Below are 25,488 nucleotides of genomic sequence, written 5' to 3'. Positions count from 1 at the left end.
ATTCTAAACCTGGATTAATGTTAATCCTGTTGCACCACTACTTTAAACTTTGATTTAAACATCAGTAAGGGATTAATTTTAAACCTGCAGGAGAGGTGTTTTAAGTGGAAACATGGCAGCATACATCAGATGGCTTCATGAAAATCAACAAGTACCGCAAAGAAAAATAAGGGACCGCCAAAACCCAGTGGAATACTGGGATGATGAAGAATTCAGGAGGCGGTACAGATTCACTAAAGTGTCTGTAATGACATTAGTTGATAAAATCGGGCCTGTGATTGAACATCCTACTGACAGGAATGCAGCTATACCACCCTTGCTCCAGCTACTGATAGCATTGCGCTTTTATGCAACTGGTTGTGGCCAGATGTTGGATGGGGACCTTGTTGGAGTACATGATTCAACAGTGAGTAGGATTGTTGCAAGGGTATCACAAGCAATTGCGTCATTGAAAAACCAGTATATAAGATTTGCTCCAACAAGAGAAACATCTGCTGGTTTTTACAGAAGATCTGGCTTTCCAGGAGTGCTAGGAGCAATTGACTGTACTCACATCCCCATTCAAAACCCTGGTGGAGCAAACGGAGAGCTGTTTCGCAACAGGAAGGGACACTTTTCTATTAATGTTCAGGTTGTGTGTGACGAGGAGGCCCAAATCAGCAACATTGTAGCTCGTTGGCCAGGAGCAACACATGACAGCCGAATTTTTGATAACAGCCACCTCTGTGCTCTGCTTGAAAGTCAGGAATTTCAAGGTCATCTAGTTGGTGACCTTGGATATGCCTGCCGTGCCTACCTGATGACACCCATTTTACGCCCTCAAACACGCGCAGAGAGACGGTACAATACCAGCCACATTTCAGCCAGAGGTCTTGTGGAGAGAGTGTTTGGAGTTTGGAAACGGAGGTTTCCCTGCCTGGGGAACAAGCTTCGGACAAAGCTAGAGACAACATTGACAGTCATTGTTGCAGTGGCAGTGTTGTACAACTTTGGGAAGAGATATGGAGATGAGCTGCCAGAGGAGGCTGTAGAGGGTCCCCGTCCCCCTAACACCGGAGAAGATGACCAGGAGGACGACGAGGACCACCCTGCTGCCACTGCAAATGGAACTGCTGTCCGGAGGGCCTTAATTGAGAACCACTTTGCTGCTTAGGGTGTGTATTATGTACACGTCAAATAATGTTATGTCAAAACATGATTAAAAGAAATATCTAGCAAATTGCATATCTACATGTATGCCTAAATGATAACTTTTCTCTAACAAGCTATTGAAAACATTCTTATAATCAGGGGCGTCACAAGGGGTAGGAAAGTGGGACTGAGTTACTGGGGCCCAAGGTGGAGGGGCCCTAATAACTTTATCTATTGAAAAATAGCAGATATACAAGCTCACAGCGCGGCACCGAGTGCCGCGCTGCGAGCTTGTAGATCTGCTATTTTTGAAAAGTTGTGAAAATGTGTGAAAATCTTTGAATATGTGTTTTTAAGCGAACATTTCTAACTCAAATTCTGCTTCTGGGGGTCCCTGGAACTAAATATTTTGAGATCGGGGTCCGTGGCCAAATACATATCATCTTGGGGGTCCTTGACATAGGTTTCTTGCACACATTTTCACGATTTTTCAAAAATAGCAGATATACAAGCTCGCAGCGCGGCACTCGGTGCCACGCTGTAAGCTTGTATATCTGCTATTTTTCAATAGTTAACATTCATGGGGGGCCCGCAGTGAATCCTTGTACCCAGGGCCCAGAATTTGGTGTGACGCCCCTGCTTATAATAATCACATATACTGCTCTAACATGTTAATATCTTCCTGTATTTCTATAGGTGTACGGTTGAGGAAGATCCCCTGAATGAAACATGTCAAGAGTTTCCAACAATTTCATTTATTAGTCCAAATAGCTTACCACACACATCTTCAGTACAGTGTACAGTATATATTATTTATATATGTTATATAATATATTGATTAAAGGCCTATTATTGTCTACATACAAAAGAACAGTTGCCATGTTTTTCTTCCTTTTCTGAAATACATATGCTCAATTCAAATCATAGCCTTCAGCCCTTCACCTAAAATATCCACAGAACAAGCATATTTCAGTACTTACAGTACATTTTCAAACTTAACAAGTGTGGGGATTGAGATTCAACATCAGCCTGAATCACAATATAAACTCAAGGAAACAAAAGTTAATTCGGAGTGTTGACACTTGACATAAAGCTCTGTAACACTACCTAATGCTTCCAACATGAAACATCATATTTCACCATACGTAGGTTATGTGGTACAGTGTGTATGTACAGTAGGTGAAGTTTCTTCCTTTTCCTAAATACATATGCTCAATCATAGCCTTCACCTAAAAGATCCACAGAACAAGCTTATTTCAGTACTCACATTTGCAAACTTAAACTCAATCTGTACAGACAGATTAGTTCATTCCAACCATAGTTCATTCCAACCATTCATATATTTACACTAGGGTTCATTAAGAAGAAAATGCATTGGCTGTAAGCCTGTGGTATTAGACAAAAGAGCATCTTTTTGAAGCTGCAGTACTTCTTTCTGTAAAAGAAGCACTTCTCTCTGTAACTTCGCATTTTCAATCTGAATTAAATTCTTCTCTTTCTCCAAATCCAGTACATCAAAATGATATTCATTTGTGTCCCTTTTCTGTTTCTTGCTCTTTGAGGGGCTGTCATGCTGAACTGTGTGTGACTGTCCCTGGGTTGCTCCACTGCTGGCACGTTTTGTCACGGTGGCAGGAGCAGAGCGGCCAACAGTCTTCTTCACTTGTCCATCATTGTTAGCTAAGAAAAAAGACAAAAGACAACATAGAACTAGTTTAGTGCAATAGCCTACAGGGTCACAGGTCTTGTATTCACCTACAGCAGTGGTTTTCAAACTTTTCAGGCCCCCCCAGTTCAAATACCCCAAAATAGTCATAATTACTTGAACTGAGGACCCCCCCCCCCCCCCCAACCTGACAAGCACCTAGAATTGTAGGAGTTGAGGCATTATATTTAGTTTGATTCTGTTAACACAGATAAATATTTTAAAATTAGCCAATCTACAAGCTCACAATTCAGCCAGGGCATTGTGAGATCAGCTATTTTCACAATTTCTGTCTTTATTTGACAATTTAGCCAATGTTTGGCCAGTCTTATAGTAGGCCCATAGATTGTTGATTACTTTTGATGCAGTATATATATTTTTTTTTACTTCTTTTTGTTCTCATATAATTTCTATTGATGTCTGTTCATATCTATTTCTGTCATCTGCCTGGGGAGGGGCACAGTTCAGAACCACTGTTATACAGCACAATTGTACAATGGCTCATATTCGTGGGCACAGGAATATGAGCCATGTCTTGTATCACACAGTATAGGCCTACATTATGCTTTACACGACATTAGTTGAACACGAATCTAAAGTTACATGTTTCATATTTTTAAATAGCATAATAAGCTTAAAATTAGACACGCTATGCTATAATCATGGCCAACTCACGTTCAGAGGTAGATGCTGTTGTATGGTCCAGGTCCGACTCCACAGGTTCCAGGAGTAATGGTCGGTCAGCCAGGCCATCGTCGTCATACACGTTAGATAATGGTTTTATCTGTTGTGGCATCATATCAATTATTTTTTGGGACAACGGGTCCATTTTTCCGGGTGGGGGTCCCCCCCCTGTCAAAAAAGTCTCTCTCCTCTCATGGCCAGCGTCCTTTTTAGCCTTTGATTTTAGGTTCTTCCAGCAGGCTTTCAGGCTGGGGACATCTCTTTTATCCTTTATTCCCCCAGAGCCATTGAAGTACGTGCATACCTCGTCCCAAGCCACTTCTTTTTTTCTCACCGAAACATTGTCTGTTCTTTTATCTTCAATTGCGTTTCCATATTGCTCCATTAACTGACATAATAAAAGCTTTTCGTGGCTTGTAAAGTTTGAGCTCCGTGCGCGCTGCGCCATGTTGTTTGTTTACTACGGGAAGTGAGTGGAGCTTTGTAGTGCGAGCCTGCGAGGGGGGCAGATCTATAAACCTAGCAGCACTCAGCCAGTGAGCCCACTACGCAGTACGCACCACGGAGCGACGCGTTGTGGGCTTATATATCTGTTTTTTTAGCGCGTCACCGAAAATGATGTTTTTTTTGCTTCAGGCGCTACTTTTTAACATAAGCTTGACTATTATGCTCTTCAAAAGTAATAAAACGCTTTTGATATTAGGCTAAAGAGAGTGTAGGTTATTCCTACTATTTATTCACATCGCAGATCCAAGATGGCGGACTTTTAATCCATGAAATGATCGTAGTTTAAGGATTTAATCACAGGTTAAGGATTTAATCACCGATTTGTTAAGCAATGCTTAAATTTAAGTGGTGCAACGCACCAAGATTTAAAATAAAACCTAGATCAACAAACCCTTGATTAACCCTAAACTAAGATTTATTTAATCCCTCTTGGTGCAAGCCGCCCTGAGTCTCATAAAGTCACTGCAAAACAGATCCACTGTAAAAAAAATCCACTGCACAGCTCCCCCTAGTGTCGGAAAAAATTACCTCACAGCCGACGTGCATGATCTGTGGATTTATATGATGTGTATTTGTGATTTGTATTTGTGTTTTGTGTTTGTGTTTTGTATTTGTGTTTTGTATCTGTGTTTTGTATCTGTGTTTTGTGTCTGTGTTTTGTATTTGTGATTTGTATCTGTGATTTGTATCTGTGATTTGTGTTTGTGTTTTGTATTTGTGATTTGTATCTGTGTTTTGTATCTGTGATTTGTATCTGTGTTTTGTGTTTGTGTTTTGTATTTGTGATTTGTATCTGTGATTTGTATCTGTGATTTGTGTTTGTATTTTGTGGATTTGAATCACAGATAAAAATCAGAGATGCAAATAACAAATAATAATACAAATCACAGATACAAATCACAGATACAAATCACAAATACAAAACACAAATACAAAACACAAATACAAATCACAAATACAAATCACAGATACAAATCACAGATACAAAATACACAAGAATCTGACCTTGTGAGTTTCAAATCTGGGCATGTGAGTTCAAAATGTGGAAACACAAAATTTCAAAAATTACAAAACTGGAGGTACGCATTTGTGAATTATGAGACTGTTCTGGCTCCATAATATATCACTAAAACCAATCTTACTCCAATTGGCCAAAGGGGGGCGCTATATCATTTTGAGCAGTTTGTGAAACGCTTAAACCCGTTAGGATTCTTTTTGCAATTTGCATGAAACATTCTACACACAATCTTATCTAATATGCCTATGAAGTGCACACACACAAAAAAATAAAAAATAGCAGCGATAAAGTGGCCAAAGCCAAAAACACCTCAAATCATGAACACAGTCTGCAATGTGCGTGAAATCTTGCAAGCACATTCCCAATAGGTCAAGGAACAGATACCACCCTTCTCACATTGGCCTGTTATAGCGCCACCAGCGGGTCAACTTTTGCACAACACATTTTTGGAACAAAATGGACCAATCTTTGACGTCAGTAACGTCAAAGAGAGCACTGCCTGCGATCTTGACATTTTGTACTTGTATAGCTATTATTTTCTGGCTTGAAGCGAGCCCACAATTGTTTCGAAGGAACAATATTTTCTAGTTAAGTGTGCCTATGCATAGCATGGGCAGACTATTGTTATCGCTCATATTTACTTATTTAGGTCTTTCTGTCCATACTTTTCCCCAAAGTTTGGCACGCTACTCCTCCCACAGTTTTTGCACCACACACTCGCGCCATATGTCAAATCGACCGGCTTACGCGGGAATCGTGTGCTATTAAGTTGCTAAGAGAAAGGTTCTATAGTTTAATTGATATTAATTTATTAGTGAATTAATTTTCCCCATTGACTTATAATGGGAATCGCATTCAATTATTTTTCTCTCGCAAACCATAGGGGCTACAGTTTCAAGACTTGGAGAGGAGGTTCATAATGATTTCAAGGATTTAATAAAAAATAATAGTGTCATTTGGCCTCATGGTGGCGCTATAACAGCCCACTTTACGTTTTGGCCTGTAACTGTTGAACCGTAGGTCGGAAAATTAAAATTATTTTTTCCCTGGATTCCTTGGGTCAAGACGCATCTCCCGATATAGGCCACGCCCATTTGCGCCAGGAAGGATTTTCCGCCATCTTGAATTTTCTCCAAAACACACTTTTGGCTCCTTTTCCTACATATTTTCTTCAAATGTCTTAAAAACCGGTACACATGATCTATGAAGCCATGCGATAAACATAGTCAAAGGACATTTCGATAGTCCATACCGTTCGTTCGTAACGCGCTTCCAAAGTTAGCGGGAGGGGCACGTTTCGCAAACAATAGCCATAAATCACAAACAATAGGTCGAGTCAACACTGCATTTCAACCACAGGTCGGGGGTGGCAGACTCAACGGATCCCCAAAAGCATTTCCACTTCGACCCCTAGGGGGCGTCACAAACGCGCAAAACGTAACCGTTTCGTGCCAGAACGCGTTTCTCACGGGGACCGACCCTCTCACAACGAAACGCAGACAACTTGGCGGATGGTCTCACAGTCCAAACCGCTACACAAGGTCGCGCACTGCAGGCACACTTGTCAAAATTGACTCTGTCAATTCTAGTTTATCTAGTAAGTTCTCCTCAATACTTTGGCACCTTTCAACTCCTACATACTTAGTGAGAAAATGAAAATAAAAACATCAATGTGTTCAGCTTACAGTGGCGAAGTGTGCTATTACTTTATACAGCAATCGGCCAAATGGTGGCGCTGTAGGAAGCCTTCGAAAGTGCACACACACAAAAAAAATAAAAATAATAATAAATATAGCTGCAAGCAACGATAAAGTGGCCAAAGCCGAAAACACCTCAAATCATGAACACAGCCTGCAATGTGCGTGAAATCTTGCAAGCACATTCCCAATAGGTCAAGGAACAGATACCACCCTTCTTACATTGGCCTGTTATAGCGCCACCAGCGGGTCAACTTTTGCACAACACATTTTTGGAACAAAATGGACCAATCTTTGACGTCAGTAACGTCAAAGAGAGCACTGCCTGCGATCTTGACATTTTGTACTTTTATAGCCATTGTTTTCTGGCTTGAAGCGAGCCCACAATTGTTTCGAAGGAACAATATTTTCTAGTTTGGTTTCATGTTGTCCTTGCATTAAAGTGTCAGTAGTTGGCGTTCTAGGCTCTGAATGTACCTGGGTTGCCATGTCTGCTTATAATAAGCAATTTGTGTCTCTAAAAACATAGTTGCTTATTGGGCTTACTTTCTAATATTTTTTAAACCAGTGGTTCCCAAATCTTTTCATATCAAGGACCCCAGATTACATATTTGTCCACAGTCGCAGACCCCCATCTGAAAATATGTGGCATATAGCAATACAAGCTCACAATGTGTCGCAATGTGACACATTGTGAGCTTGCTGATCTGCTATTTTCAAACGTGAATGTAAAGTAGTATAGCCTACTGTAGTTGCTTCTGTTGGGCTTATTTCTTTGGCAAAATCTGGCAACAGACAATTCCATGTCACTTCCTTACTTGAGAGGAAGTGAAAAGATGTTTATGAAGCAGCACACAAATAAAAATGCTCCAGCGCCCTCTATAAAAGGAAAATGGCAGCCTCCATAGAATGGCCAGGAATATGGTGAATAGAGGAATTGTCTCATTCTAGAATATAAGTTAGATGTTTTAGTGACAAAGAAATTTGCTTTGAAAACTGTGGATGAAGTGTGATGCCTCTCTGTTTTTGGCTTTTCTGCCTTTATTTAGTTCAAGTGAAGATTGACAGGAAAAAGGGAGAGAGAGATGGAGAGACACACAGCAGAGGTCGACAGTCGGGAACAGGACTTGAACCCGTGACACACTGTCAGGCATCCAGAGCCTATGTGGTATGCACCAGCAGGCACCCTGTCACTTTATTTCTGCAGGTGCTGAACCAAAGATATACTGTAGTAAGGTAGAAGCCGCCTTGACTTCTGGAGCTCATGAGATGCAGCTACGTAGCATGACAGCAGCTTGGGACCTGGCAAAACTCCACTGCAAGAAGAGACATGGTAAGCTTGTGTGCAGCTTGGGATGAGATTGTTTCAGAACGAAGATGTGTTTGTGCTCAGTGAGCACATTTGGTGTCTCCAACCATTTCATTTATTGTTATTAGCTGTGTCTGAATTTTCAAACATGAGGTTTCACCATAACGCTAAAATTACAGAGTGGCAACACGCGATTCAGGAGTCCCAAGTTGGTGTTGGCAACATTGGTCTAGCCAACACCAACTTGGGACTCCTGAATCGTTGCCCTCCACATTCTCCTATCTAGCATCAGGATCTTGAGCTCTACAGTTGTTGTTAGCTTGCATGCATGCATAGTAGTACATAAGGACCGCAGGAATACACAAGAAACGGAGGGGGAGAGTAATTCAATCCGGTTGCTCCGTAGGTCCGTACGTAATTGTCTTTCTCCGTAACCTTACGGACAACACTCAACTTGACGGATTAAAACCGATAAAAACGTACGTACACGTGAACTACCCGTGGCGAACTTGTGTCAACCGTGGGGGCAGTAGAGGGAGAAATGTTTCGTCTTTTTTTCTGGTATCCATTTCGTAGGAGGAAGTAGAAAAAAGCAATCACAAAGTTAGTAACCAACACGCTCAGGCCAGGACGCAGACCGCATGCCAGCCTAATCAGCACTCTCTGCCAGCTCTCTCGAATCCGCCTCTCTCCACTCCCACGCACGCGATTTTTGCGGGTTTTGGGGTGTTTTAGTTTTGGGTCGGTTTGGGTGGCTCATTAACTGTCGGCGGCGCCCCCATGAGATTGCGCTCTAGGCGACGGCAATGAGGGGACGCGTCGTGTCCACGCTCATCCATTCTCCAGTCTTATTTCTATTATACCCAGAGACAGCATAGTGACATCACCGATGCCTATAAACCTCTCAACAATGTAGGGTAGGCGCTATGTACTATGTAGCGTTTGCTCCATGGGAAGATGCATTTGGGTGCCATCTAGTGGATACAGTATGTACATAGGCTTTATTGAACCTATGTAACACAGAGACCGCACATGAACTATGCATATCGACGCAACTACCGTACGTACTGTCTCACCCAAAAACACACACAAAATCAACCATACGTAACTATAAATGGCCCTTTAGCTGTCATGCCACAGTGCATCAACATGGAATGGTGTGCTTCTTGCCTTTCCTGGCTTTGCCCTGAGTTGGCTACCATAGTGTCAGTTTGCTTGCCACTAGTTCCAGATGCCCGACGCAGTGCCCTGCCAGCCTCATCCTTCTCTCTCTGACTTCCCCATAGAGGACCACATTTCTGATGTGGTCCGTCAACGTGACATCTAGTGCCATTCGTAGCATTATTGTGTAGACTGCATCCAGGGCCCTTTCCTGTTGTGCTGTGAGTGTGAGGGTCCATGTCTCAACCCCATATAGCAGTACTGACTCCACTGTAGCTACAGTAAAAACAGCTGCCTCTATGTTATAATCTGCTCAGCGACTGAAATAAAAAAAAATATTCATGATTTATTTATTCATGTCTTTGTCAATTTCATTTCATGGAATTATTTTCTTTTCTTTTTTTTCTTTTTACCAAAAAAACTTCCTTAGATATTGTGTTCTGACCTGAGGAATAGAGCCACTACTCTAGCGGAACTAAAATGTATTAATAAATACATACATAAAACTGGAAAGAGCAGAGAATACAGGCTGGGAGACATGGCTGCAGTTAGTTTATTCTCTTTGGAAGAGAAAATGACAAAAACACACAAAAAAGATCTCCTTATTTCAGAGGAGGTAGCCAATGACAAATACTGTATCATTTCATCACCTCAGTCAAAGTAGAACTAATTGACCACTCAGGAAACCGAGGCAAAAATCAAAGTAACATTGATTCGGATGTAATTCAGTTAATATCCACAACTAAGACCTATACAAATATACACACACATTGCAGAATAATCAAAATAACCTTAAGAAGAGTATTAATATTAAGGAGCCTGGCTTCTGGCTTCTACAAAAGGATACAAATAGACACCTACAATGCTGTGGATTTGTACAGACCAAGAAAAAATATACAGTAGTATATGTATCTTCATATCCTTATGAATGAACAATATTATTCCAAATGTTATCACAAACGTACAAAACCAAACAGTATAAGGGCAAAGTGTGACCGACATACATAACTGAAAAAAGAACCCCTGGTAACAAATGTTCTTCCATTAAAAGATCAATCAATCAATCAATCAATCAATCAATCAATCAATCAATCAATCAATCAATCACGTTATTAGTTTTTATGCGTACCACCAGTCTTTGCTAATGTTCCTCCATGGTTTTGGTTTCAGAAACATTCACATTTTTGTGTTCCCTTTGCTGCTCTGTGAAAGCACATTGTGGCCACACTTGTTTTGTTTGTAAGTTAATAGGACTTGACTTGAACCTCCTGAAATGACTATCCCCATAACAGTAAACAATCAGACAGACGCAGCAGAGTGGAGCAGGCTGCTGTCAAGCTGATGGAGGCAGATGGTCTTCAGTTTCACGCATTCTCTTTTTCTTTGTCCTTCAAGACGTTGTTACAGATCCAGTTCATGCCATCCTGAAGGAAAAGGAGCACAGAGCAGTGTTGATTTGGACAGCAAATTTTGATTTCGTTTTGGTCTTAGTCTTTTGAATAAAATCTAATTTAGTTTTAGTCACATTTTAGTGGTCTGAAATGTTTTCGATTTAGTCTATTTTTGTTGACTAAATATCATACGATTTTAGTCGACTAAATGTAGCCTACAGTTGATTTCGTAGACTAAAATGTATGTTGGCGGGCCTTAATGGCGACAAAGGAAAAATAAGGGCATCTATATTCAGTGAAGATCTTTGGTGTTGTCAACTACTAACACCAGATGGCAGTAATGGAAGACATACTCACATTGTTTTACTTGAATAAAAGTATCAATACTGCAATGTAGATGTATTCTTTAAGTAAAAGTCCAAAAGTAGTAGTAGTTTAATATACTTACTAAGTACCAAAGTAAATGTACCCATTAATTATGCAGAAATGTATAGAAATAACGTTTGAAAATAGCAGATCTACAAATAGCTTGAATAAATATAGGGCTAATGGATGTTTTGACATAATAATCAAAATCTACAAAATAACTAGTAACTAAAGTGTTCATATAATTGTAGTTGAGTATTGAAAATTGGATTTGGAATTACTCCTAGGGTAGGTAACAAATACCTCAAAATTGCACTTAAGTAATGTACTTAGTTACCACTGGTCCCAGGTCAACTAACCACTAGGGCTCTTAATGGCTATGTTTGTCAGTAGGTCAGTTGTTTCAAGTCACTCTAGTCCTGTTGGCCTAGTCCTGTTCTAAAGAGAAAGTGTCATCCATTTTAAATTAATTACATGAATTAACATGAATTAACACTGACTGTTCAATAATAATTAATAACAATAGTGGTGGGACACTGAGTGTGTCAGTGACAGCATGGTCAGGAGGTCTGGATTTGACATAACACCTGATTAAGGTCCAAACCCAGCGCTGCTAATCACCTAGTTAACTGATCTATTGACTCAATACAATCCCTTCACTATTTATACTCACAGGGCATTGGCAGGCTAGTAGAGGAGGCCGCCTATACCTTGTAATTACTGTAACTGGCACCATGCTGTGCTGCTGACTGGTGATCCCTGCTCCATCACCCATAAGAGCACCTCTGTCTTTGGGGGTCATTACATGAGGTCGATTTTTTTGTAGACGATAGTTTTTACTATTGATTCGGCCATTTTGACACACGGAGACGCGGTTTCATGACCCTAACCGATACTTTTCGGAATTCGGCTCTGAAAGTGCATTTCTGCGGTTTCGCATTGGTTTCGCACCGGTGTAATATAGGAAATCGGCGGCGAGGGAGAGTGCGATGATGTCATAGCCCCCTGCTCCCCCTCCCCTGCTGCATACAGTGTCAGTCTGTCATACTAACCGAAAATGTATTATTAGTTGTAGGCCTAATTAAAACCCAGAAAATAGCCAAAACTGAACACATAGTGATCTATTAGCCCAAACCTCATTTGGAAAATATCAGGAGTAGGCTAGCCTATATGAAAGCCTTTTAAAAATGTTTATAGCCTACAATTGGAATCCTTCTCCAAACCAATCAATTACAACTGCCAGCAAAAGACGTAAAGATTATGTAGGTCCGATCAATTTAGTATTTAGCGCAGCTGGCTATACTATACAGCTCGTTTGACAGGAGTCGCAAGCCCACTAGGCTACCAACAGCTCTCCTCTCATCAAAGTTACTTTAAACCAGTATTCCATTCTCAGCCAACTAATTATTAAATCCATTTATTTCCGAGTTTCCAAGAGACCGACCATTTAATGATTATTAAAGCCCATAGTTGTGCGTCCCTCTCTGCCTTCATGTGCCGATCCATCCACTTGCAGTGCAGCCGTGCGCTGTTCTGATTGACAGCGAGGAGCTGTAAACTGTACACTTTATCATGTAACATTTATGGTATTCCAGGCAATAATGCATTCCCCTTGTTTTGACCTAAAAACTGGATTAATTCTTCAAAATGTGGACTACATCACGTCACAGATGCAGCGCACTCAAGGTAATTATTGTGACTTATCCAGATGCTTTGCAATTAGGCTACTCACACGAGTAATGAATATGCTGACAGACAGACAGACAGACAGACAGACAGACAGATAAAAGAAACTGCTCATATCACAAAAAAAACGTCCTCCTATCGCTCCTAACTTTTACTGTCCAGTCAGAGTCCACGAATAGGCCACTCGCTCATAATGTCACAAAAAAAAAGAAAGAAATTCCTCCTCCTCCTCCTCCGGCGCTGCTGGCCGCCAGCAGCGTCAGTTCTGCAAATGCAAAGGTATGGCAACATGGCTGTTGTCTTGCACGTGTGAAGGCATGCATGCAATACACCAGTCATGTTGCCAATACTTAGCAACAGGCATGATGAATTTATTTTAAGAAGTACATTTTATTATTTCCCCTTGTAATCAAGGTATGGTAGACTACCATACCCATATGTGCCTCTGTAGGCTACTGCGTTCGCTGCCTCGCAGCATGTTGCGTTATAGGTCTACTTCTGTGTTGCAGATAGAAGACAGAACTCACTTTATATAGCCCATCCCCGTAGATAATGTCCAGAAATATGCTCCATAGGCTATAAATGTTCCGACCTTCATCTTCCAGGTGACTTTTGTTGGTGTTTCACTTCACCTCGCTAAAAACCTCCTTTTGCGGGACTCATTGAATATGCGAACAGACGATAATAATATGGATTTGGGAGCATAGCCTAATTACAAAGCATGTCTCATTAAAAACAATATATATTTTATAGTTGAAGGGTAAATACACAGTATAGGCCTATGTAGGCTGGGAACATGACACATTTTGCTTGAATTCATGCGTTGTCAACTTGTCGTATAAACACAGAAAAACGAACCAACAACCAGGTGTAAACGCGACGTTTTTTGGGTAATAAACCCAAAACGAGACCGGCAGCGTTTCCAATCGTCCTGGTATAAAGACCCCCTTTGTTTACATGAGTTGTGTATCTCAGTTGTTGTGTGTCACACAGTACCAATGATGGAAATCTTTAACATATGGCATATATTGTCATACTGACTATACAGCACAATAAGCAATATGGCATGGGATTATGCTGGGATTTAAAGATGGAAAACCTAACCCAACCGACAGCGAATTTAGATTTAGTTTAGTCATAGTCATAGATTTCATTGAGTTTTAGTAATATTTTAGTCATGTGAAAAGTTTTTGTTTTAGCCTAGATTTAGATGACTAAATATCTCAAGATTGACTAAATCTACAGTTGATTCTGTCGTCAAAATCAATTTTGGCGTGTCTTGATGGCGTGGTAATACCTCATTTTGCATTTGGTTGCATGCTGAAAATAGCAGACCTACCGTACAAGCTCAAAATGCGTGGCAGCGTGGCGCGTTGTGAGCTTTTAGTTTGAGCTTGTAAATTGCCTATTTTCAGAGCGCAACATAAAATTACTTGTCTTTTAGTTCTACTGGATCAATTCTCCACTGGTCCCTTTAAGTGTGTTTATTATTTGTTGACAAAACTGTCAATATATTTAGTCTATAGTTTCAGTCATCATAGCTACGTTTTTATTTAGTTTTTGTCAATGAAATGTTGGTTGGCAATAGTTTTAGTGGACACTGCGTCCTCCTGCCCTACCTGGACTCCCTCTGCGGTGACAGCGGAGCAGGCCTGGATCTGCCACATGCGGTCCCGGTAGGTGTGCAGGTTGAGTCCCTCGGCGATGTCACTGGCCGGGGACGCTGTGGCCAGGTCCTGCTTGTTGGCGTAGATCAGGACCGGGACTCCCTTCAGGTTCTCCTCCTCGATCAGCTCACTAAGCTCCTGGAGAGGACACAGGACATGATGATGGATGTGAGTGAGAGAGAGAGAGAGAGAGAGAGAGAGAACTGGGGTGATAACTAGGACTACTAGCCTGGGATCGCTTCCATTTTCTGGCTTCTGATCCGGTCGTGAGCGGATGGCGTCCTACATCATTTTGTAGTCAAAACACACTACACTTTGGCCGGAACTACCAAACCGGAAACAGTTTTAACCCAAAACAATTCCCTGTGCTCAAGGACATAATTTTAGTACCTACCCAATAAAACCCTTGAGGCCACGTAGTTTGCTTATTTTTTAAATTTTTTCGTCTGGTATATCCATATTTTAGTCCAACTCGCAGCGACTGGCAAGACTACACTTCTCTAGCATTTAAATAGCGATTGGGGAAACAAACAGGGGGAACCAAAACAAAGCGACGTAGCTTCTTCTCTTCCGGTCTAGACCGGATCAAACAGCCCGTTGTAAACGAATACCAAGCTTTCCTCTGAAGTGGAAAGCCTGGTGATGTGAGATTAGGACTAGGTCGACACAGCCAGCCAGACCGACATACCAACAGACACACACACACACAGACACACAGACTTACAACTCCAGTTTCTTCAAACCTCTTCTTATCAGCACTGTCAATTACATATATCTGAAAAGGGCACAAAGGGCAAACCGTTAATCCACAAGCAAATGACACTTGCATTTTATTCCCAGAGACAATTCAAGTGTTTTGCTGACTTTATTCTAAATGAAAGATGTGATAATTGTGTCCCAAAGTTGAATGTTGATGATGTCGCTATAGTAGCAATACCAACATGTAAAACCCACCAGTAGATCTGTGTTCTCCAAGTATTTCTTCCAGAAAGTTCTGATCTTCCTCTGCCCTCCGATGTCCCAGACGTTCAGCTTCATGCCCTGACATGTGATGCTCTTTATGTTGAAACCCTAACAGGAACAGCAGAACACACAAAGTCAGCCATAACAACACATTCTTGGTTATTGTTTATAATCTCCCTTTAGGGAACTTGATAAACTGTCTCAGAGATTTAATCATTTATTGCTACAAATGGAATACAGTTAAACTTGGCATTAATGGCTCCGCTCTTTAAGATGTTCCCAAAATGTGGTGAATACACAGGTATACAAGAGCGGGCCCATAGCAAAGCATTTAATCAGAATAACTTGAGTCGTGCCAAATTGAATGCATTTTAACATTAAAGCCATTGAACATTACATTTAGTTTAGAGCCATGCAAGCATTGAATTCCAGTTTAACTTTCAACATTCAGTTTAAACGCTTGAGTAAAGACTCAGTGACTAAGGTGAAGGCTGGAGTGGTGGAGGCATGTTTGCCAGCAGCAGGAAGCAGAGATGTAGGAGGGAGCCGTATTTAAACAGACTGCCTTGTTGAGGGAATGAGGTGTGATTGGTGTGTAGGGAAGCGTGGCTGACTGAAAGCAATCATCAGACTGACAGCTGATGAGTATGCGACTTTCGTTACCTGCATGAACCAACACTATGCTTCATTTAAATAGAACAAAAAGGATGTGAACGCATATATGTGCATGTGTAGCAGAGTGGCTCACAGCCTCAGCCTGATGACCTAAAAGTCTAATATCTCCCCCCAGATCCTGTAGATTATAAGGAATTCCCTTAGTCTAGTCACTAGACTAAAGGGAATTCACTAGACTCTAGTGGTTAAGATGTTGCCTTTCCACACTGCTGCCTTTCCACGCTGCTCTCCCACTGCCGACCTGGGGACGGGCCCCCGAACCGAGCTCATGCTTCCTTCAGTGCATGAGGAGTGAGCAGGCCGCTTCTTATCACCTAACCGGGGGGAGCTTCCCTGGTTGGACGTAGCGCGAGGAAGGAACACGTTATTCCAACCAGTTCCTTTCCCCTCCATCAGGCACCCCGGCTGTCCAGGGGGAGGCATTATAGAGACCAGGATCACTGCATGTTTTTGTCAGGGTACCTACCCTAGGGGACACAGGGAGAACATGCAAACTCCACACAGAAAAGCCCTTTCGCCAGGGAGCGTGTCGCTGTTACTACATGTCATCTTTTCGACACCGGACTCTAACCCTCACCCTAACCCTAACCTCCGTGGAGTGAGTCGCTAACCCTCCGGTCGAAATGATGGTCGTTCGAAAGAGCACGATTTTACCTTTCACCTACCCGTGTGGGTGCTGATGACGCAGAGGAGAAAACAGGCCCCCAGCACCCATTCTCCTTTTGCACAGTAGTGCATTGCAAGATAAAGGGCGCCAGATCCCTTTTAACTCTACTACTGCCAGATTATTTATTTATTTATTGGGTCTGGCGCCATCAAAAAGCGGCTTACCTTTGCAACGTTATAGTAGATTGAGAGACTTTTTTTTTTCTTCTTTTTTTTTTGCCTTATATTGCCTGGCAGGCTGCGCTTTCGCAGGCCAGCCAGCAGAGGGGGGCGTAATGCCATTAATGTGAATGTGGCCGCTTCCTCTTGCCATACAATGGGAAGACACATTGCACACAAAGCCCCAGGGCCTGAGATAATCAACACGGAAGCAAAATGGTCTCCGTTGATGTAAACGCATAATGGATTTTTAAGAACATCACTGCTCGCGATGTGATTACAGTACACGGCGGCACGACCCCTCATCAGCTTACAGTCATCAGACGAGGTAAACGAACGAGCGCCGTATTGGCGCGCCTCACTCGTTAAAATTGGGGCGAACAGGAACGTTCAAAGCAGAATAAGAGTTAAGGTGCCTCCACACCGAAAATACAACAGGAGACTTGTTCAAACTGTTCACAGACTGCAAAGAACTGCAAAGAACTGCAAAAAACTAAGCACATTGAATTTTCCAGCCGACTGTATGCCGACTGTAATTACTGTACAGTTTTGCGCATGCGCACTGTGTTGCCATATCGGCTCGTTACAAGCGACTTTGATCCTGTTTTCCTATAATGTTGCTAGTTGTGGATTACTTTTGTTTTGGCATGTTTCTGAATTGTAGTTGCTTATTTGGTCTTGCTTTCAACATTCTTTTCGAAAATAGCTAATGTAATCGAGCTCAATAGGTGAAACCGGACGCTTCTTTAGGCCTTGTTTTCATAGACCTGGTCGCTTGTTTAACTCACAGAATCTGGCAACCGGGGAGCAGAAGCGGAGATGCTTCCTGTCCGGAGTTTTCTTCTCACACCAAAACAACACACATCACTATTACTAGCGTTGCCTTGGAGTTGATTAGTATAGGAAATTGAGAGTCGAGATTGTGAATATGCTATTTAGTTAAAATGTGCAACGGGAAAATGTCTCTGGCTTATTTAGGCTTGGTTTTGCTGCAGCAGTAGCAAACTAATGGTCCATTACAACTCACTACAATTCACCGACGTCCAGGGGCGACTCTACAAAACTGAGCAAGTCCAGTCTTCCAGTTTTCCGTCGATAACGTTCCCGACCTGCTGCCGAAAACCTACCGATGAGCTCCCGTTCGGCAACAGACGCTTTCCGCCGCTATCCGCCGCCGATTCGGCCACGAATCTGTTTGGTTAAAAGTGGCCTTTAGTCACACCCTACCACTACTTCCTGTTCATCCACAGAGCATTGATTCTAGTTGTTTTCTCCATTAGATTAAAGTGCTTTCTTTTCACTTTTTTCAACTTGTATTACTTGTCAAAAAAAAAGTAATAAAAGTTGAAAAAAGTGAAAAGAAATCTAATGGAGAAAACAACTAGAATCAATGCTCTGTGGATGAACAGGAAGTAGTGGTAGGGTGTGACTAAAAGGGATCTGGCGCCCTCTATCTTGCAATGCACTACTTTGTGCAAAAGGAGAATAACGTCCCCTAGCACGAATCGAACCCAGGACCAGCGCCAATTCTTGACTATCTGGCCAACCACAGCGTTTCTCTGACGATTCTAGTTGTTATCATTCTGGGGGGAGTTTGTTCATGTTTTTGTGAGGGTATCAACCCTAGGAGACATGGGGAGAACATGCAAACTCCACACAGAAAGGCCCTATCGCCAACCCCACCTAGGGTGTGAGCGATAGGGCCTAAACATGGAGATGTGGAGAACACTATATATGGAGATAGTCCAGTCCATCATGTCATATGGGACTACCGTCATAGACAGTAGCCATTGTTAGGCCGGAGTCAATGGCTGTCTGTCTGTCTGTCTGACTGTCTGTCTGTACAGGAAGTGATGTCACATGACATACTTTTTATGCCCATATATGAGTCATTCTGTACCACATCTCCATGTTTGGGCCAAACAGGTCCAAATGACCAACGTCGAGCTTGACAAGGAGGATACCGCACATTGTACCTCATCCACCCTTTCTTCTCTCTCCTTTTGGTATCTTTATCCTCCTCCTCCTTTTTTTCTTTTTTATTCTTCTCTTTTTTGGAGCTGTGTGGAACACAAGCTCCCTATACGTGGCCGTGTGTGTGGGTCTGTCTGTCTGTCTGTCTGTCTGTCTCCGTCCGTGTATGTAGCCTAAACTTCGGCGCGTAACTAGTGCCGCACCATTTACGCCACTCGCGCAATATATACATCAAAATGTGCGGCTCGGCCGGGAATGGTGTGCTAGTAACTTTCGTTCCGATCCGCCTTACCATGCCGACGTAATCGGCAAAAAACGACGCTTAATTGTCCCCATTGACTTATAATGGGACAATGCAAGAAATCACTTTCAAGTATTTTTCTCTCGTAAACCATAGGAGCTACAGTTTCAAACCTCGGAGAGGAGATTCATAATGATTTTAAGAATGAATCGAAAAATAATTACATCACTGGGCCTCATGGTGGCGCTATAACGGCCCACTTTACGTTTTGCCCCGTAACTCTTGAACCGTAGATCGGAAAATTAAAATTCTTTTTTCCCTGGATTCCTTGGGTCAAGACGCATCTCCCCATATAGGCCACACCCATTTGCGCCAGGATAGATTTTCCGCCATCTTGAATTTTCTCCAAAACACACTTTTTGCTCCTTTTCCTACATATTTTCTTCAAATGTCACAAAAATCGGTACACATGATCCTGGGTGACCAGAGAGGTGCTGTTGAGTCTAGCCTGCCCTGAGCATCAACTGCAATACACACACACACACACACACACACACACACACACATACACACACACACACACACACACACACACACACAGCTCCACTTCGAACAGAGGTTCGATTTTTCACAACCGCCCCCATATTTACTTTAGAAAATATATATTAAATTCTAAGAACGTTTCGAGTACCAGTTTGATACAAGAGCGAATAAGCGCTACACTTCTGGAATCCTGTGCGTCGACTTAAAGTCGGATCCAGGCCTAATAACTTTATCTAGCCGCCCCCGTTGCCACCTCCTTTTCTTTTCTGAGACACATTGTACCTCATCCACCCTTTCTTCTCTCTCCTTTTGGAATCTTTATCCTCCTCCTCCTTTTTTTGTCTTTCTTAGTCTTGTGTATCCTTCTCTTTTGGCTACTGTCTATGACGGTAGTCCCATATGACATGATGGACTGGACTATCTCCATATATAGTGTTATCCACATTTCGTGTAGCCGCCCTGTACAGGAAGTGATGTCACAACTCGCTGAAATCACACTGACATCACAGAGGTTACGGAAGGAAGGAAGGACACTCAAGCGACACGGTTCTTCAGAGTATATGCGACCTTCGGTCGCAACAATTATTGTATGTTTTTAAATGTCTGGTGAATAGAATTCACAGGGCCACAACACAAGTACTTAGAGCTTTTTCCATCCTTTTAGCATCCTTGCATACCGGTAATGATACCACTGTACTATTTGCAAACTGTTATTCAACAATATGAGCAGGTTAACATTGTATAATGTGACACTCCTCGAGAGAGCTTTGTTAACTGGGATTATGGGTACAACATGTGCTTTTTTGTAACCTTTTACCCGCACGATGTTTATAGTTTCATTTCTTATTTCAGTGTTATTCAACTATGTAAGTCTTTCCTGTCTGTCTCTTCCGTTTCCCTTTAATCCCCCATTCCACTCCATTTAACCCCCTCCCTCCCCATAGGGTTAATCTCTGATCCTATGGATTATGGTAATAGCACTGTTTCTATTCTTAGCTTGTGCCAGTTTCTGCTGTGACCCACCTGTTGATGTCTTACAAGAGTGGGTCTAGGAGCCCCTGAAAATCCACAATGTGGGCCCAAGATGGAAGCCCCAACATGGAACAGGTATAATTCTGGACAAAATCTTTATCTATTATCTGTAACAACAGAAATCCTATCAAATGTGCATCTGTGTTCTAATATCTACTGTATCTGGGGTGTAGGTTGTTTAATGTGTGGAGTAAGCCTGCTCTTAACCACTTAAACCCTCCATGCTTAGTAAAACTAACCGAGTTGATGCTGTGTAGCCTACTTGGTCTGCTCTTGTTTTCTTCTATACCAGACATTTCATAAATAGTGCTATTTTCACCCGAGAATAGGGATGCTAGGGCTCAAGAGGTTAAATACTTGAATCATGTGACATGGGGATACAATAATCGTTCATTACATAATTGTGACACTGTGCTGTGGCTTTTTTGATCCTTGTGCTTCTTCTGAGATCCCATGAATGAGGTCAGGTCACCTATATAGTGTAGCTGTTGACAGCAACACTAGCGTGGCTATATTAAAACCGCTCTGAAAGAACACTTACAGAGCGGGCTGCAACTTGATAAAGCCTAACCTTACCCCCCCCCCCCCCCCCCCCCATTCCCCCTATTACAGTAAATCTTTTTTTTTTTATTGTCTCTATGAAAAGATTGTGCTTTCTTTGTCTGTCCTGTGCTTTTCCTATGCGAACCGCTGATTAAGTAATCAATCAATCAATCAATCAAAGAAGTAATGTTGCTGACCTTACCTGTGGTGTTTACAATATATGGAAACATATGGTGTGTGTGTGTGTGTGTGTGTGTGTGTGTGTGTGTGTGTGTGTGTGTGTGTGTGTGTGTGTGTGTGTGTGTGTGTGGCACACCTGCACACCTGCGGCTGCATATCGTCGCTGTCGGTGGAAACGTTGTAAGTAATGTAATGTAATGTATGTAATGTCCAAAACCCTTACTTTTCAGGAAATGGAAAAAGGAATCTGCGTTTCCCACGGATCCAATGTAGTTATTATTTAGTCATGAGCTCATGATAATACCTTTCAGCGGTTAAATATTTATAAAATATTTATAAAAACTCATAGACAGACTTGACCATTTCACTTTCAAAATCTTGTGAAAAACAACAAATCAACACACGTTATGAGCTTGGCAATCGGCTATTTTTGCTACTTTTGCACTACACTGTTGTACTAAAGTAGGAATGGAGATACAAGGTTTCCACCCTGCCAGCAACGTTATGTGTGATGTTAAGGCTACATGTGTAGCACCTGTATACTGAAAATGAGTGATGTTAAAGGACAACAAGGGTTCATATTTTAGATAGTCATTAGAGAAAAGAAAAGATGAGCGTTAAAATGTTTTAATTTACTTCTTTCTATGGTTTTAGTGATTTTAACTATTTTGATTTGCATTCATGCCCCAAGGTTGGGGGCATGCATGCAAGTGGTTAAATATGTATTTTTAGACACAATAAGCCCATTCCCAAGATGCATCTTTCATGGGCAGATGCATGGGCATGCATGCAAGTGGTTAAATATGTATTTTTAGACACAGTAAGCCCATTCCCAAGATGCATCTTTCATGGGCAGATGTGACTTATGGGGAATGGTGTAAATAGTAACAAAGAAATTGCGGGCTTATTGGGTCTAAAAATAAATATTTTACCACTTGTACGCATGCCCCCACCCACTGAAATCAAAATACAAAAATCGCTAAAGCAGTAAATGAAAACTGTTTAACACTCATCTTTTCTTTTCTCTAATTACAATCTAAAATATGAACCCTTGTTGTAAAAAAAACAAAGTTGTCCTTTAAGGCTAACCGTGCAGCACCTGCATACAGTATACAGTATGTGTGATGTTACCTGTGTTGGGGTAATGGTGTTAACATCCTCAGAGGCCAGTTGCTTCAGCAGGGTGGTCTTTCCAGCGTTGTCCAGTCCCAGCAGGACTATCCGTAGCTCTGCGTCTTTCCCGCCTTTCAGCTTCTGGACCACTGAGAATAGACCCTGAAAATAAAACATGAATCAACAACAGCTACTACTGTGGTCACTACTTTTAGAAGTGCTATTGCTACTATTACTACAACAACAACAACAACAAAAACTACTAGACTACTACTACCAGTAAGACACCCTAAGGGCGAGAATGGGTGCGTGTGCACAAGGGTGCGTGCACATGGGTGCTTTGGCATGTATACCCTTCTGCTGAGCTGGTCGAGTCATCACTGTGATGTCAGAACAGGTCAGCTATATCCATATATGGAGTCCGTGAGGTCAGATGTAGAGGTATTGACCAGCTCCATGTATGGAGATCTACCGATGTCTCTGGTTGACATTGGCACATTTCACTCAGGTTGTTTCATCTCACTCATGTCACTTTGTCTGCTGACCTCACTCAGCAACAAAATAAAAATAAAATAAACAAAAAATAAAATAAAACAATTCACAGGAGGCAAGCAGTGATCACCCCATGATGTGCACTGCAATGTAGTTTCAAATGCACTACATTGCAGATGCTTTTTTGAGAGTAAAAAACTAAAAAAGAAGAGAAGACATGCATGACATGCATGATCTGGGCAGATTGCCTCAGGAAATGTGTCAATGTGACCCAGAGACATCGGGTAGGTGATGATACTACTACTACTACTACTGTAAGCTATACGGTGTGTGCGTTGCTGCTCACTGGCTCTTTGGCTAACTGGTAACGTAACATGATATCGGATATCGGGGTCCCGCTTTCGGCTCCCGGCCGAGGCTAAACTACTACTAGGCTACAGTAATTGTGCTAATAATGATTAACTTTCTCATTGTTTCCTTCATAAAACCCCCAGAGCAGGTTTGCTATTAATCATAGCATCTGTTTGACTAGTAAAAAAGTATAGTTTTGATAGTGAAAGAGTTGAATACAGGTCGAGTGGGCGTGACATTAATTTGTGGGCACCTCAATGTTAAAGTGGCTATAATTTTTCCAAGATGTAACAAAAAAGAAGAAATGTATGCTATGGAAAATGGTTGGAAATAACATAAAGTGCATGATTTGAACATGCATGGTACATTATATGCATTTTGTCCGCTAGTTATACAATAAATGTAAATATAAAATAAAATATTAATATAAAATAACATTTGAAAAAGAATAGGTGCCCATAGTTCTCTGGGGCCTACAGTACTATTCAGGTCACCAACTAGTATGAATTCAAAGGCAACCAGTAACACTACACAAAATCAGAATGTACTGTATCATGATCCATCCTGTTTCCAGACAGGTGAAGTATGGTATAGTTTACCTTTTGGACTTCGCCCATGTTGAGTGTTTGACTGACGTTCAGGGGGTTGATGGGAGACGTGGGGACCAGGGGATCATTCTACGACTCACAGGTTTCCTGTTGGACATACAGTAGTAACACGTCATCAATGTCAGGTGGAAACCTTATATTAAAATGGCTTAAGGGAGGACCAGCAGTAGGCATAAGAGCCGAACTCTAGATGTGAGTCCCCAAACCTATAGTTACTAGTAAACTGTTACATTTTAGAAAGAAAAAAAAAACATTACAGTTGGATCTAATGTAGTTACGGGCTCTTGTTAATTTTATTAACAGTCACACAGAGACTTAATTGCTTTCATTTATACTTAAAAAATATGTATCACATTTCTTCAGATACCTGGCTAAAATAACTACAACATTAATACACTACACATTAGTGTATAAACATTTAGGTACTTTAGTATGTCAGCAGTACAAAATGGCTGATGTCATGTGCTACAGACAATATTGGAATTGGAACACTATAAAATGTAAGCTGGTTTCCTGATTGGATGAAATTGCTGAGCTGGAGACATGGTTATACCTTTGTTACTGAACAAATACTCTAGCAGTTATCTTTATCAAATTATAGAGCTTTAACTCATGACACATAGTAGTCAAAATACGTGTTGTTTTAACAAAACAAATCACTTACACCATAACAATGAACAGTGCAGCACATAACCTCTAGAATAAACGGTACAGGGCTCAAAACCTGGACAAGTGTATCTTTGAAATGTAAAGTAAAATGACTATGACTAATGAATATAACGCAAGCATTAGAACTCACCTGGTTCTTGGGCGGGATCCCCAAAAATCCACAACAAGGAGGTTCTGAATGTAACGGGAAAAAAACCTTGAAGGAGCAGGAGCAGTAGCAGGAGGAGGAGGAGGAAGGAGGAAGGGAGGAGGGACAGTGCATGGATTAGAGGGCTAGAAATATCAGGCCCCACTTACCTAGACACGCACACAGGCAGCCATGTAACACACACATACATGCATCTATAGGCAAAGCTATGGACACCGCATGCATAGGCAAATACTCAAGCATACGTGCACTATTTATGCACACAGACACGCACACACACACACACAAACGCGCACAGTTCCCTGAAATGCATAAGAGAATTACATGGATAAGCTGCTTAACACCTGTTACTCTGTGTGTGTGTGTGTGTGTGTGTGTGTGTGTGTGTGTGTGTGTGTGTGTGTGTGTGTGTGTGTGTGTGTGTGTGTGTGTGTGCGTGGGTGTGGGTGTGTTTGTGCGTCACCTTGTGGGGGACTGGGACTGCCCATAACTCCGAAGGTTCATTAGTCCGAAGGTTCATTAGTCCGAATTTAGTTAGGGTTACTGAAGTTTAGGGTTAGGGTTAGAGTTAGGCATAGTATTCTTAACAAATTCGGACTAATGAACCTTCGGACTTTTGTGTGTGTGTGTGTGTGTGTGTGTGTGTGTGTGTGTGTGTGTGTGTGTGTGTGTGTGTGTGTGTGTGTGTGTGTGTGTGTGTGTGTGTGTGTGTGTCATTAGTCACTTGTGAAAGAAAAAGTAACTATGTAGCCTACTCAATTTTGAGTTTTGTTAGTAGTTCACCCCCAAACCCCCCATGAAGACTTGAG

The 25,488-nt window shown here is 41.7% G+C and overlaps 1 protein-coding gene across 1 annotated transcript; it reads right to left on the bottom strand.

Annotated features, from left to right (window-relative positions):
• Positions 1-10,576: 10,576 nt before the first annotated feature.
• On the bottom strand, positions 10,577-23,955 carry LOC308304808 (ADP-ribosylation factor-like protein 3; the record flags this gene model as incomplete). Its single annotated transcript, XM_080749438.1, has 6 exons — positions 23,854-23,955; positions 22,430-22,573; positions 15,277-15,393; positions 15,047-15,097; positions 14,275-14,460; positions 10,577-10,636 (listed from the first exon to the last, which is right to left on the bottom strand). Exons 1-6 carry the CDS (start codon positions 23,869-23,871, stop codon positions 10,577-10,579), a joined length of 576 nt encoding a protein of 191 aa, XP_080605564.1. The 5' UTR covers positions 23,872-23,955.
• Between the last annotated feature and the right edge of the window lie 1,533 nt (positions 23,956-25,488).

Source organism: Nannobrachium achirus (assembly GCF_963921795.1).
Source record: "Nannobrachium achirus genome assembly, chromosome: 19".
NCBI classification, from domain to species: Eukaryota; Metazoa; Chordata; class Actinopteri; order Myctophiformes; family Myctophidae; genus Nannobrachium; species Nannobrachium achirus.
Note: the sequence above shows the minus strand (reverse complement) of the source record. Positions and strands in the feature narration are given on the sequence as shown.